This window comes from Pseudochaenichthys georgianus, chromosome 8, assembly GCF_902827115.2.
Source record: "Pseudochaenichthys georgianus chromosome 8, fPseGeo1.2, whole genome shotgun sequence".
NCBI classification, from domain to species: Eukaryota; Metazoa; Chordata; class Actinopteri; order Perciformes; family Channichthyidae; genus Pseudochaenichthys; species Pseudochaenichthys georgianus.
This window is the reverse complement of record NC_047510.2, coordinates 185566-199871: the sequence shown is the minus strand read 5'-3', so window position 1 is coordinate 199871 and position 14306 is coordinate 185566. Positions and strand designations below refer to the sequence as shown.

At 43.7% G+C, this 14306-nt stretch overlaps 1 protein-coding gene and 1 long non-coding RNA gene across 3 annotated transcripts in view; one reads left to right on the top strand and one right to left on the bottom strand.

Annotated features, from left to right (window-relative positions):
• Positions 1-13948, top strand: part of glyr1 (glyoxylate reductase 1 homolog (Arabidopsis)) — a 28080-nt gene extending 14132 nt beyond the window's left edge. For both annotated transcript variants that reach the window (XM_034088652.2, XM_034088651.2), the window contains 4 exons: positions 10400-10562; positions 11285-11464; positions 12709-12833; positions 12930-13948. In XM_034088652.2, the coding sequence (XP_033944543.1) occupies positions 10400-10562; positions 11285-11464; positions 12709-12833; positions 12930-13004 (543 nt within the window). In that variant the 3' untranslated portion in view covers positions 13005-13948. The remainder of the gene's footprint in view (positions 1-10399; positions 10563-11284; positions 11465-12708; positions 12834-12929) is intronic.
• LOC139434282 (uncharacterized) lies at positions 2197-3555 on the bottom strand. Its single transcript, XR_011643640.1, has 2 exons — positions 2904-3555; positions 2197-2542 (listed from the first exon to the last, which is right to left on the bottom strand). It is a non-coding gene; the product is annotated as an uncharacterized lncRNA (long non-coding RNA).
• Positions 13949-14306: the final 358 nt, after the last annotated feature.

The window sequence follows — 14306 nt, the reverse complement described above, 5'->3', positions numbered from 1 at the left end:
GAGTATATTTGCTTTACATCGTTTAAGTATGATTGACATTGCAAGTTGGTATTATTCAGAAGCAAAATAATTAAAAAATGTAAAAAAATCAACAACACAAAATCAGCTTGACGTCATAGGATCGCCGTAATTTAGAAATGAGATCGCATAGGTGTCTGAATCGAGATCACAATCTTTTTTTCGATTAATCGTGCAGCACTAACCCCTACTGTACTGTACCTCTTTATATAGGCTTTTTTCCTCCCAACAAATAGTTTTTGCGCTGATCAGAGGGTACTTGGCTGCATTTTTTTTCAAAGGGGGTACATTATTGAAAAAAGTTTGAGAATCACTGCCGTAGAGCAGTGATTCTAAAATGGTGGTACGTGGACCCCTAGGGGTACTGCAGGGGTACTGCAGGGGGTATGAGATAAAAAAAAAAAAGGTTAATTAAAGAAATACCATGCATGATTACAAAAATAATCTTAGTACAATAAGTTAAATAGAAAACACAATTTTACATAAAATATTCCTAGAAACACTAAGGGGGTCCTCATATAAACATGTTCAATTTGTGTATTGTATTTATAGTTTTTCATAATATATAATTTTGTTCATTGGTTTGTGACCAATGAACAAAATTCTAACTAAATTAGAGTAGTTTTAGTTGTCTGCGATCTGCGGAGGCCTACTCCCACCTGTCGAGTACGGCTGTACTGAGGTGTTTTTCCTCCGGAGACGGAGCAGCTCCACCTGTTGCTGCATGCGATCTGCGATTTACGGAGGCCTGCTCGTCGCGAAGAGACGGAGCGGCTCCACCTGTTGCTGCCTGCGATCTACGGAGGCCTGCTCCCACCTGTACAGTATGGCTGCACTGGAGAGGTTTTTACCCCGGAGTCGTCGCGGAGAGACTGAGTGGATCCACGCTTCGGGCTTGGCCTGCTTCCACCGGGCGTGTGCTGCTGTGCGGAGGAGGATTTTACCACCGCTGGGGCCTGCTTTCCACCTGTCCTGGTTCTGCTGTTGCAGAGGCCTGCTTTCACCCCGGGGATACCATGGAGGGACCGGAGCGCTTCCACGCTGCTGTTTTCGCCTGTCCTTTGCTGCTGTGCTGATTTGCTCCAGGAACATCGCGCATACAGTGTGCTGGTCTGGGAAAATGGCCCATATCGGGATTCTGCTGTGCCTGTTAACTGTTTTGGACTATGAGAAGATCTCTAGTCATTCTGAGGAGTCTACTGGACTCAGGTCTGTTCTGCCACCCGCAGTGGGCATCCCTGCAAAGGTTCGGATGTGTTGCTCAAACAATTACCGGTTGCCTTGTCACAGACAATCTGCTCGACAAAATATGTTTGTCTTTTTTGTTTTCCTGCGATGATGGTTCTTCAGGACTGCTTCTTAAAGAGCTTACGAAATGAAGGACAATACTGTTCTTATTACGATAATATATATACTATTATTAATGGGAAATCATGTCATTCATGACAATATGCCCGCAGTATTTATAAACCGTGGTTTATTACAACTTTCCATGCTCACTTCCGATGTTACACAACCGCTCCGAACAAAACAGCTTTCGCCGGTTAGTGACGTCACGCACGTCACGAGTAGAACACCTGTTGAATAATACACTACCTCTGTGGCTGATGTCGGACTCTGGAGACAGAATCGAGTGACAGACAAGACTCATTTGGCGGAGATCCGATGCGGCAACAGAACACAGACTGGTATACATTTGACTTTAATTCATAGAGATTCTCAATAAATAGTAAATAAATAATAATACATCGTAATGTAGCAGGCAAACTTGGCTCAGGCAACAGAACAGACTGGTATATACATTTGACTAAAATTCAGAGATTCTCAAAAAATAGTAAATAAATAATAATGACTCTGCTGAAATAACCAGTTTAGATACATGTAGCTGGTCAGGCTGTTGTAAATTGACCAGCCAGTAGATATTAGGCTGGAATGGTTGGCTGGTTTAGAGGGGTTTTGGACACTTCAGCTGGCCAGGAGGGCTGGTTTATCCATCTATCACCAGCTTATGTTTAATAATAGTATTGAATATACCCTGCTGGGAGCTCACCAGGATTCCAGGTGACCAGCATACATTAAATACTGGTATGATTATTTAAACAAGAGAACATAAATATATTACAAAGATTCATTGTGTCATGTATTCTGGTATCTACAAAATAAAGACATTGTATAGTGTTCACAATAGTATTTTAATTTAATAAATAGCTAGTTAATATAATAAAATACACAGTAACAATACAATAATTATACAAATAACAACCAACCTGCAAATCAACCTACACATCAAAATAAATATATTATCTAAAACCGGTGCATTTGATTTAAAATAAAAGTAATACATAGAATTCAATATTTAAATGGTAACAAAAACCGTAACACTATGTATGATAAGAACAAGGCAACAAAGAAAGTGTTTGTTGTTTTTCCTTGTTCATGTCTATAATGTTTCCCGTTGTGTAGCGTGCAGCCTTTCCCAATCTGGCCTGCACTTCTGTCTGTTGAAGCCACTTCTTGAAGCAAACTGAAAAGAAATGTACAGATATAAGTACACTGTAAAAAGAAAACTTAATATTTACGTTAACATTTGGGCTGCTGTGGTTGCCAGAACCGTTAAAGTATAATACATTACAAATTACAGTTGGTTGGCATAGAGTCTAGACGTTAGTCAACAATTGCTTATGGTGAATTACAATGGCAAAAACAAATAGAGCTAGTGTACACGGTGCGGCTGTGTTATCTGGGAAATAGAAGAATCGGATCAGGATTCGGTATTGGCAGACAATCAATATCAAATGAATCGGATCATTATTAGCATCTGATCACCTTTGTCGACTTGCAGCCTAAATACAAAGATAACTCCACTCCTCTCCTACCACTCTTACCTCTAATAAGCCTTGGTAGAACTAGTGTCCGAGTCATAGGGTCCAGAGGCCTGTACTACGAAGCCGGTTCAACCTAACCTGGATATGTTTGAGTTAGCCGGTTGGCCTAATCCAAAACATACGCGCTCTCGCTAAGCGGTCCTACGACGCGGGTTATCAAGTGGATCGCTCAAGCCAGCCGTGTCCTATCTAGTTAGGTGCGCGTTCACATGAGAGGGGTGGTATCTGGAGCATTCGACCAATCACAAACATGGAGAAGCGCACTGACAGCGCAGCGTCATACTTCCTGAATGAAAAGTCAACTCTAATATTAGACATATGAAGAAGTTAAACTTTAAACAGCCATGACTTAAACACTTGATCAGGATCAAAGCACAGAGCTGCAGCTGCAAGGTGAACACAGCTGGAACAGAACACGTGTTTGAATGCGTTCATTAACAGGTTCATGATATCACTGCCCGTCTAACACACCATCTGACTTTCATTACGTTTGTGTTTCCTCAACTTAATGTGTTGCTTAAAATAATCCTTCTGCATCCAGTCTGTGACGCTGTGAGTGCTGCACGGCCAGATACGGCTCAGTGACTCAGATCAGGAGATATGTGATACATTATGAAGTGATATGCCGCGGACTGTACTTAATGTACTCTGATCCGGGTACTTATGTTGTGGCAGATATTTAAGTAAGCTTTCTTAACGCTAATGTTATAATAGTCAGACTGCTCTGAAGATGGAGGTGATATTCTATTCATGTTCACGTTCACACAGTCGGTGATTTCTGCCGGCCGTCTTTCCTGCGACGGCAGCTTTTCTGTATTTCCTTTCTCCTGTAATATGACTTAAAAACAATGACTTGCTGTTGGCATTGAAATGGATTAGAATCTCACCTTTTTCCTGGATGTCAGGAAGGCCATGGAGTCGTTCCCTTCAAGTCCGCAACCAGTCATAGGAGTTCAAATGCAAAGCCTGAATGATGACAAGAGCGAGAGACATACATTTTACAATTATATTTTTAATTCATACCAGAGCAGTGTGTACAGGCCCTGTACGACACGCAGAGAACAGATCAAACCCTGACAGACTCACACACTTTGGTGATGTCCTCATCTGATAATGTTTCATTTTTTAGCAGCAAAGTAACATGTATGTCAGACCCAACTCATTTACAGTATGTTTTGCATCTCCTCAACAATGGTCTGTATAGTTGAGTAGAAAAAAACTGTCCCTACAATTTCAGGTAGATTAACACACATTTGTAAGAAGAGTTTACAATGAAGCACAAAACCCCTCTTTGTATTAAGCGAGCTGCCACAGAAAGTGCAGCTTAACATGCTAACCTTTGGTGAGCTACAGTAAAGCTAACTTCATGCTCAACACAAAACCTTTAACGTGCATTACATTGACGATTTTAAACACAACTTAACTTTCTCTACTTGTAAGATAACGTTTAGTTAACTTACCCTTAAATAACTACATCACGTTTTTCAGTGGAAACACAAACTGCAGAAAACGTTAGCTGCTAACTGTTGTTAGCTAAGACAGCTAGCTCTTAAGGGAAGTAACATAGCCTCATGGCAAACGTAAGGTTGAGTTAACGTAACGTTGTAAGAAAGCAAAACGAACCTTCGAGAAAGCGTTTACTCTCTCTCCTTAGCGGGCATTGTTGATTGTTCGAAACACGATCTCTTGATGTGCTGCCCCACACATCGTCGGTTTCATCGACCCCGGGTTACCTGGTCTAGCAAACGTCCGCCTCGTACGACGCACTTGTTTTGTCCATATACGCAACATTTGATCATTTTTTGGCCACAAAAACATCCCATAACCAGATGTTGAGACGGCCCCACATCCCCATACAACATATCGCTTGCCAATTATTCTTGGCGTCTTATTGCTGTGCATCCTTTGTCGTAATATTTGGCCCTTCAATGCATTCAAACGGGACTGAGCTCAGCTGTGTTCCACTCATGACGTCACCGCCGGAAATGGCCGAAGTTGATGTTTCCGGCGCAACGAACGATTGTTACTAACTGACAACTTTTGTATGCTGTTATAATCGTGATTTATTAAAAATAGATCAATAATAAAAAAATCATATGGCACATTCCACAATACAAATGCAACCTCTATCATATACTAAGCCCACTAACAGGTGCTAAAAGCATTTCGTAAGCTCTTTAAGTTCTCATCACACTCTCGCAGACTTTTCCGGTGTTTCTAAAGTAGATGACAATGTAAGTGTGTCGCTTAAGAGGAAAAGATGCCTGTTTTTGTTGTTGTTATTACTGTCAGGAAATGTACAACCTAACCCTGGTCCGCCCAGTAGTAGTAGTCAGATCGCTACTCCTGCTGATTTTAAAGCTAGATCTGGGTTGGGTTTCATCCACTTGAATGTGCGCAGTCTGTTAGGTAAACTAGGTTTTGTCCGTATCTGGGCGAGCTCGACTGACGCTGACGTCATTGTTTTATCAGAAACATGGCTAAACAAATCTATTTTGGCCTCTGACATTGCCTTAAATGGTTATAATGTGTATCGTACCAACCGGCCTAATAAAGGTGGTGGCGTTGCCATTTATATTAAGAATAAGTTCAGTGTAACCACATTAGTTTCCAAATCGATCAGTAAGCAATTCTATATTTAAGGCTAAAAATTTGAAGTGGCAAAGGGTCAACAGGTCATGGTGGTGAGTTATTACAGACCCCCCTCAGCTGTCAAAGATCCCCCTCAGCTGTCAAAGACTCCTTGTCTTCACTAGAAAATCTTTTATCGCAGCTAGACTACAACGAGATTTTAACTGGGACTGGTTAACTGCAGTGTCAGAGGATTTTAAAAACCTTTGTATCTGTTTAAATGTTACTCAGATTGTGGACAGTCCTACTCGCCCTAACATTAAGTCCCCTAATAAATCCTAATTGATCTCATTTTAACTAATGCTCCCTAAATACTCAGCTGTGGGAGTATTTGAGAATGATCTGAGCGATCACTGTGTTGTAGCCACAATTAGCGACACTAAGGTCCAAAAGGTTAAACCTCGCATTATCATTAAGAGAGACATAACACATTTTGTGGAGCAGGGTTTTGTGCATGATCTGTTTGGGTTTGATTGAGGTAAAATCGATCTGTGTGCTGATGTGGAAACCGCATGGTCTTATTTTTATCTTGGTTTTATGGAGATCATTGATAGACATGCACCCCTGCGTACATTTAGAGTGAAGGGACGAGACAATCCTTGGTTTTCTGCTGAACTGTCCAGTCTCCTTCATGAGAGAAACGAGGCCTGGGCAAAGGCTAGGAGATCAGGCTCAGAGGCTTCACTTCACATATCAAAAGTGCTAAATCTAAGTACTATCTGTCAGTAACCACAAAGAATCTGAAAAATCCTGGAACATTTTGGAAAGCCATTAAATCGTTATCCACCGGCGATGTCCGTAATGAGCTACCTCATTACCCATCTGGCTCTATATCGGACAGGGCTACTAAGCTCAATTGCTTTAATGAGCATTTTGTGTCCTGTGGCTCTCTATTTGATTCTGTCACTAACTCTGCTTCTGTGAACACTACAGTCTGTGACTCTGAAAAACATGTGTTGGAAAACCCTTTTAGTTTTACCCCTTTTACTGTTGATGTTGTTCGTGAAGCTTTTAACCAAGCTAGATCCTAAGAAACCGGCTGGTCCGGAAAACGTAGAACCTTTCTTTTTAAAGATAGCTGCAGATTGTATTGCTCCACCTCTCACTACTCTTTTTAACCTCTCCCTCAGCACGAACACAATTCCAAAAGTGTGGAAGTCAGCGTATGTCCTGAGTTGCTAAAAGGAGGGGAGGCCACCTTATTGAATAACTATAGGCCAATCTCTAAGTTGTCAGTTCTGGCTAAGGTTCTTGAACACTTAGTGAGTGAACAGGTAAAGGTGTTTTTATGTACAAATGACATCCTGTCTGAGCATCAGTCAGGCTTCAGAAAGCAACACAGCACCATCACTGCCACGATGAAAGTGGTGAATGATGTGGCGAGTATTTTAGATAATAAGCAGCAGCTCTATTTATTGACCTTTCCAAAGCGTTTGACACCGTTGATCATCACATCTTAAAGCAGAGGCTAGCCAGTATAGGCATGTCCAGCCATGCAGTGGGTGGTTTGTAAACTACCTCTCTGAAAGGTCCCAATGTGTTCATTTTGATGGGCTGTCTTCTGAGTGGTTGAACATTGCTATTGGTGTTCCCCAAGGTTCTGTTTCAGGTCCACTTTTATTCTCCATCTACATCAATAGTTTAGGTGAAAATGTGGATGAAGCTACTTTACATTTGTATGCGGATGATACTGTGATGTATTGTGCAGGTCCCTCCATTCAGGAGGCTGGTGTTAAATTACAGGCTGTTTTTAACATTATTCAGACTCAGCTCTCTGAACTAAAGCTTCTTTTAAATGTTGAGAAAACCAAGGTAATGCTCTTTTCTGAAGCTAAAAAGACACCAGAGCTTGTTTTAGATATTGTAACTACGCAAGGAACAAAACTTGAAGTTGTTGCCTGTTACAAATACCTGGGTATCTGGCTTGATGATTGTCTCTCTTTTAAACTTCATGTCAATAACCTGCTTAAAAGCTGAGGGTTAGGCTAGGTTTCTTCTACAGGAACAAGTCCTGTTTCTCGCTGGAGGCCAGGAAAAGGCTCTGTGACCTTTGACCTGTGCTGGACTATGGTGATCTGGTCTATATGAATGCACCTGCCCATTGCCTGGTCAAGTTAGATGCTGCGTATCACAGCGCACTGAGATGTGTGACAGACTGTAAAGCATTAACCCATCACTGTACCCTGTATGCAAGGGCTGGTTTACTTTCACTAACTGTACGGAGGCTCAGTCACTGGTACATCTTTATATACAAAGCCATGCTAGGGAAACTTCCATCTTATATCTGCTCCCTGATCTCACGGATAATTGTAAGTGGCTACTGCCTGAGATCGAATGCAGTGGTTTTATTAAATGTGCCAACTGCTAGGACTGTCTTAGGGAAGACAGCTTTTAGATGCGCAGCTCCTCTGTCTTGGAACAGTCTGCAAATTAAATGGAAACTTAACAATCTGGTGCCACTAAATGTTTTTAAAGCTCGGTTGGATGCTACTCAATCGGAAGCTATTGGTACCTGTTTATGTGGATAATTTTGTAAATGATGCTGGATGATGTCCTTTTGTTGTTCTGTTTATGCTTTTATGTTTCATGTGGAACTACTTGAACAGGTCTCCCTTGGAAAAGAGATCAATGATCTCAATGGGATTTATCTGTATAAATAAAGGTTTGAAATGAAAATGAAAACATATATCGGAAACCGGATTGAAATGGCTCAAAGAGGTCATTGGAGCTGAGGTGGGATTTTAGTTGTGAGGCAACGACACGTTCAAGTATTTTTGACAGAAAGGGGAGATTTGAGATGGCCGGAAGTTGGACATGATATCAGGTGTGAGTCCAGGTCTTTTGAGAATGGGTCAAAGCAGCCAGTTTGAGAGAGGGGGGAACTGATCCAGATCTGAGGGAGCAGTTAATGATGGTGGCGATGAGTTGGGAGGGATGCTCTCTTTCACAAATGTGGAGGGCATTGGGTCAAGGGTGCAGGTGGAGTTAGTGGCTTATCTTCTCCATCTCATTTGTATAAAGTACTATCAGTTTTCGTCATTAGTGTAGTGCAGGGGTCAGCAACAGGCGGACCGCGGTCCAGATCCGGACGCCGACCTATACTGACCCGGGCCTATAATCAATACATTAATAGGGGATGTAAATTTATAGGGGATGTACATTTTTAATTTTTTTTAAAAAAGAGACGAGTGAACGATACAGGGAGAGAAACACAGAAGAGACGAGTGAGCGATACAGGGAGAGAAACACAGAAGAAGAGACGAGTGAGCGATACAGGGAGAGAAACACAGAAGAAGAGACGAGAGAGCGATACAGGGAGAGAAACACAGAAGAAGAGACGAGTGAGCGATACAGGGAGAGAAACACAGAAGAAGAGACGAGTGAGCGATACAGGGAGAGAAACACAGAAGAAGAGACGAGAGAGCGATACAGGGAGAGAAACACAGAAGAAGAGACGAGTGAGCGATACAGGGAGAGAAACACAGAAGAAGAGACGAGTGAGCGATACAGGGAGAGAAACACAGAAGAAGAGACGAGTGAGCGATACAGGGAGAGAAACACAGAAGAAGAGACGAGTGAGCGATACAGGGAGAGAAACACAGAAGAAGAGACGAGTGAGCGATACAGGGAGAGAAACACAGAAGAAGAGACGAGTGAGCGATACAGGGAGAGAAACACAGAAGAAGAGACGAGTGAGCGATACAGGGAGAGAAACACAGAAGAAGAGACGAGTGAGCGATACAGGGAGAGAAACACAGAAGAAGAGACGAGTGAGCGATACAGGGAGAGAAACACAGAAGAAGAGACGAGTGAGCGTGTGAAGTGAAGGCAATAATTAGAGATACAGGGAGAGAAGCGGAGAGGAGAGTGAACAGGCGTGTTAGCGGCAGACGGGGAGAGACAAATAATTACACATGGCGCTCTCCAAGAAGAGGAACGTGGACAGTGGGAACAGAGCTTTGAACCCTGAGTGGACTCATTCATGTCATCCTGCCCACTGGGAGCACAGAGCCAGTGTGTCTCATTTGTTCAGAGACCGTGGCGCTCATTAAAAGTGCCAACACGCCACTATGAGACAACACACAAAGTGTTTGACCAAACATTCCCTCTCAAGTCAGAACTGAGCTCACAAGAACTAAATATGGTTCCAGGGCAGGCTAACCGAGGCTAACCAATGAGCTAACCGAGGCTAACCAATGAGCACATGTGTATGAGAATAGGCCTGACTCCATTTCAGCCCAGATCTAAACTCCAGGCAGGACAAGCTCCAGCTCAATTCTCACACTGAACAGAACAAAGTGAGTGAGGGACTGCAATATAAGAGGGAAAAAAGAGACACTTTTAAACTGTTCAATTGTTATGATGTGTAAAGACTGATATTGTTCTATAATCGTCTGAAACTGTTGAGTCATGATGTGAAACGGTTACAAAGAAAAAGGGAAACTCAAGCTGCTGCTACACTTTATGTTATTTATCTAAAATGAAGCACTTTTAAGATGCACACATTTTCAAAAGCTATTTTATTTATTTTCTCTTTTATTTGTAAATGCAGCCCGAGAGGAACATTCCACATATCCACAGTATTTACTGTATATCTGTAGTTCAATGTTCATTTACAATAAATATTGTTGTTTTTGAATTGTACTTTCTTTATTTGATTGGCAGTCAGCTGTTGATTACATGCAGACGTTGATAAAGCTACTTCAATATCACACTAATTCATGAAGCAACTTAGACGTGTTGATGTTCCGGACCTTTGCATGGGGACATGTTGTCTAACTGGACCTCGTTGGATTGTAGTTGAAGACCCCTGCTCTAGTGTCAGTACTTGTGTATTAAAGAGTTCTCTGCTGTTTGACTGTAAGGTGATCACATCGCGGGGCGGCCGGTTCCTGGAGGCTCCGGTGGCAGGAAGCCAGCAGCTCTCCAACGATGGGATGCTGGTCATCCTGGCAGCGGGGGACAGGACGGTGTATGAGGACTGCAGCAGCTGCTTCCAAGCCATGGGCAAGACCTCCTTCTTCCTGGGTACGCACCAGAGAGACACAGGCTCTGGCTTTACTGTTAGAGACTCTCACAATAGTTTTAACAAGAACACAAACCACTTGGACATTTCTTGGCTCTGTGCTGTTGCCAAGCAACCAACAGAGACGTCAGTGAGTTATTGGTCATTAACAAGACAAACCTGATACATCACATTGAATAAAACTGACTGGTTATTTTATACTACATCTTGGTCTGCATTAACTGCAGACAGAGCCAGACAAGCTTCCAGCCTCTGCACCAAGCTACACCGCTGCTAGCTTCAGATACATATTGTTATCTTTAAATCCAACTCTGCAAGATAACATGAGTGATTCAAGTATGTCCATTATGGACGTGTGGGTAGATGGTAAGCCGACAACAGGTCAGGGTGGGTCTGTGGTTTCTGTCACACAATGATCTACCCGATGCCGTCAGGGCCACAGCGTAAAGCCAAAACTCTCAGACAGTTCAATGATCTGTGGCAAAGCTGGGTTTGGAAACGGTATCATTTCCTTTTTGGCGGGCGTGCTTAACACCGGAGCCTCCCTGCGGGGAAACTGTGGCGCTGTTCCGAGTTTCTTCTAATCCGTCAAAATGACGGACTGCTTTCAGATTTTTCCGTCATTGTTAAAAAAAAATCCGTCATAGACGGAAAATATTCGGTTAACGCGACCTCTGGTGGAGACACGTCTTATGTGTTTCCAAATGCTTGTTTGTGTTTCCAGGGGAAGCCGGGAATGCAGCGAGGATGATGCTGATCCTCAACATGGTGCAGGGCAGCTTCATGGCCACCATTGCAGAAGGGCTGACCCTGGCCCGTGCCACCGGCCAATCACAGCAGACCTTCCTGGACATCCTGAGCCAGGGCCAGATGGCAAGCACCTTTGTGGACCAGAAATGCCAAAGTATGTGCTCACACAGGATATTTCTCTACTGAGTCGCCTGAACACGGCTCACTGGTTGTGTAGAGTGTGTGGGCCACTGGTGGTGATGAAAGCTGGTTCGAGGGGCCCACAGACTCTGCCTTGCTCCACTCTGGGGGGGGGAAGAGTGTGTGGGCCACTGGTGGTGATGAAAGCTGGTTCGAGGGGCCCACAGACTCTGCCTTGCTCCACTCTGGGGGGGGGAAGAGTGTGTGGGCCACTGGTGGTGATGAAAGCTGGTTCGAGGGGCCCACAGACTCTAGAGGGGCCCACAGACTCTAGAATCACCACTGTCGATGGGGATCAAAGCTGTTTGGTCCCACATGCTAGGTGCTAGCCAGAAAGCCGTGGCGTTTAATTCCCGACTCTCCCGATGGCCAATCCGTGCCTCCCCTGACTGCACGTCGCTGACACACACCGTTGCAGTGCAGACTCTGTGCACGGAGGAAGAGACACTTGTTCACAAAGCCAAAAAAAACGATATCCGGTCACCGAGATCTGCTATTTTAAAGTAACGTCAACAACACATATCGACCCTAAATATAGTCTATATTAAGAACGAGAAAAGTCTTAACATATATATCGTTTTTTGTAAACATATGACAAATGTGTGAGGGTGATGACGTCGGAGCATCGTCCTATGTGCCGGGCTTAGCCCCGGACAGCCCCAGCCCAATGTAGCCCGTGGGTCTTTGTGAGGGAGCTCCTATATGGCATTACCGCTGAAGCTCACCAACGTTTCATATATTTCATAGTTCAAAGTTTTGTTTATTGGTCAAATACTGGTTTCTACTGGTTTCTGATGGTTCTACTGGAATGAAAGAGCACAGAAGCAGCAAAGCAGCATGCTGCACTAAACCTGACCTTCACAGAGAGGTTGAAGGTCATGTGGAGAGGAGGCTTCAGGAGTCTGTCTGCACTCTTGGGAACACTGCCTAAATCAAGGCATTGGGTTGGTCACACACCTCATTCTCCTGTGCTTTGTTCTATCTGAATTATGATCAGGAGTCGTCACAAACTGTTTAGTTGAGCTATCTTACAATCCATACTGTATATAGTCAACGTGAGGTCAAGTGTGTCTCCAAGGTAACCGGTTAGAAGTCGAAGTTGCGATGAGGTCTTACAATGTATGGAAAGGGTCTTAAATTAGACTTCAGGATTCCTGCGATCAGAACATTTGTAACGAGACGAAATGTGTATGTGTTTGATAGAACCTTTTCTTTCAGATATTTTACAGGGCAACTTTAAGCCGGACTACTATTTGAAACACATTCAGAAGGACCTGAGGTTAGCCATCTCCATGGGCGACACGGCCAACCATCCCACCCCCATGGCCGCTGCAGCCAATGAGGTATGTCTTCAGTGTAGCGCGTTCCATCAGGGTTCCAGCCCTCTGTGTTAAGATGAGTGCGATGAGTGAGCCTGTGTCCCTGCTGTTCCCCTGCAGGTCTACAAGCGGGCCAAGGCACTGGACCAGTCAGACAACGATATCTCTGCTGTGTACAGAGCCTACATCCACTGAGCCGGCCCATCGTCTTCAGTCCTTCTCCTTTCTCCCTTGTCGAGTAACGCATTTCTTATGTCATTTTAAATTCTAGTTATTTGACTTTGTTTTGCCGCAGCAGCCGCCGCCCACCGCTGGGGGGATTGTTATTCCTCAGCTGGGGGCTTGAGCATTGCACTGACTGTACTGTGGTATAATGCTGTGAGAGCTTGTACTACTGCAGTTGCTTTGCCTAGTCTCTGACGGGGGGTTTCCTGGATGGATCGCCCTAAAGAAGATTCTTTTTCCGTTCATGTGAAAATGAGTTATATTTGCTTTTTGCTTCTTTTTTTTAAATGTCCTGAATTCCACGACAGAAAACACCGAGAGCATGCCACTGCGTTGCCTTAATATTGTGTACCCCTCAAGTCTTTCAACATTAGTATTTATTGTGTTTCTCTCGAGGTCTGCTTGCTGCAGACTGGCCATTGCTTGGTTCTGTGTGACGTTTCTGATCTATCTGGAACAGTCTGAGGACGGAGCAGCCCAAGTGTTGAGGCCTTACACTGCAGTAATTATTGATAAATCTGATCTTGAGATTTCTATATTTTAAACCCTTTGTTCTGACGTTTGGGAAGAGTTCTCATTTACACTTTTTTATTTTTTTTAATGAAACTAGATAATGTCTACATTTTGAGTTGCTTTTTAACGAAAGGAGATAAAATGCCCCATTCCACTCGTCTCTCGATCAGCCGATTGGAGCTTTAAAGGGTGGCTGGGTTTCATGAGCCAATGTGAGACTATCATGGGCAGTATTCATTATAGACTGAACACTTTGAAGCTGTTCCTTTCTTTCAACCTGCTCGCCTCCACAGAGGGTATCTTGATAAACCATTACAGCAGTCAAAACTCAACACACACACACTCACACACTCACACACACACTCACACACACACACACACACACACACACACACACACACACACACCACACACACACACACACACACACACACACACACACACACACACACACACACACACACACACACACACACACACACACACACACACACACACACACACACACTCACACACACACACACACACACACACACACACACACACACACTCACACACTCACACACACACACACACACACACTCACACACACACACACTCACTCACTCACTCACTCACTCACTCACTCACTCACTCACTCACACTCACTCACTCTCACTCACTCACTCACTCACTCACTCACTCACTCACTCACTCACTCACTCACTTCACACTCAAACAGTGTGTCCTTGACTGCGTAGTGGGGGTCTTCACACGTTC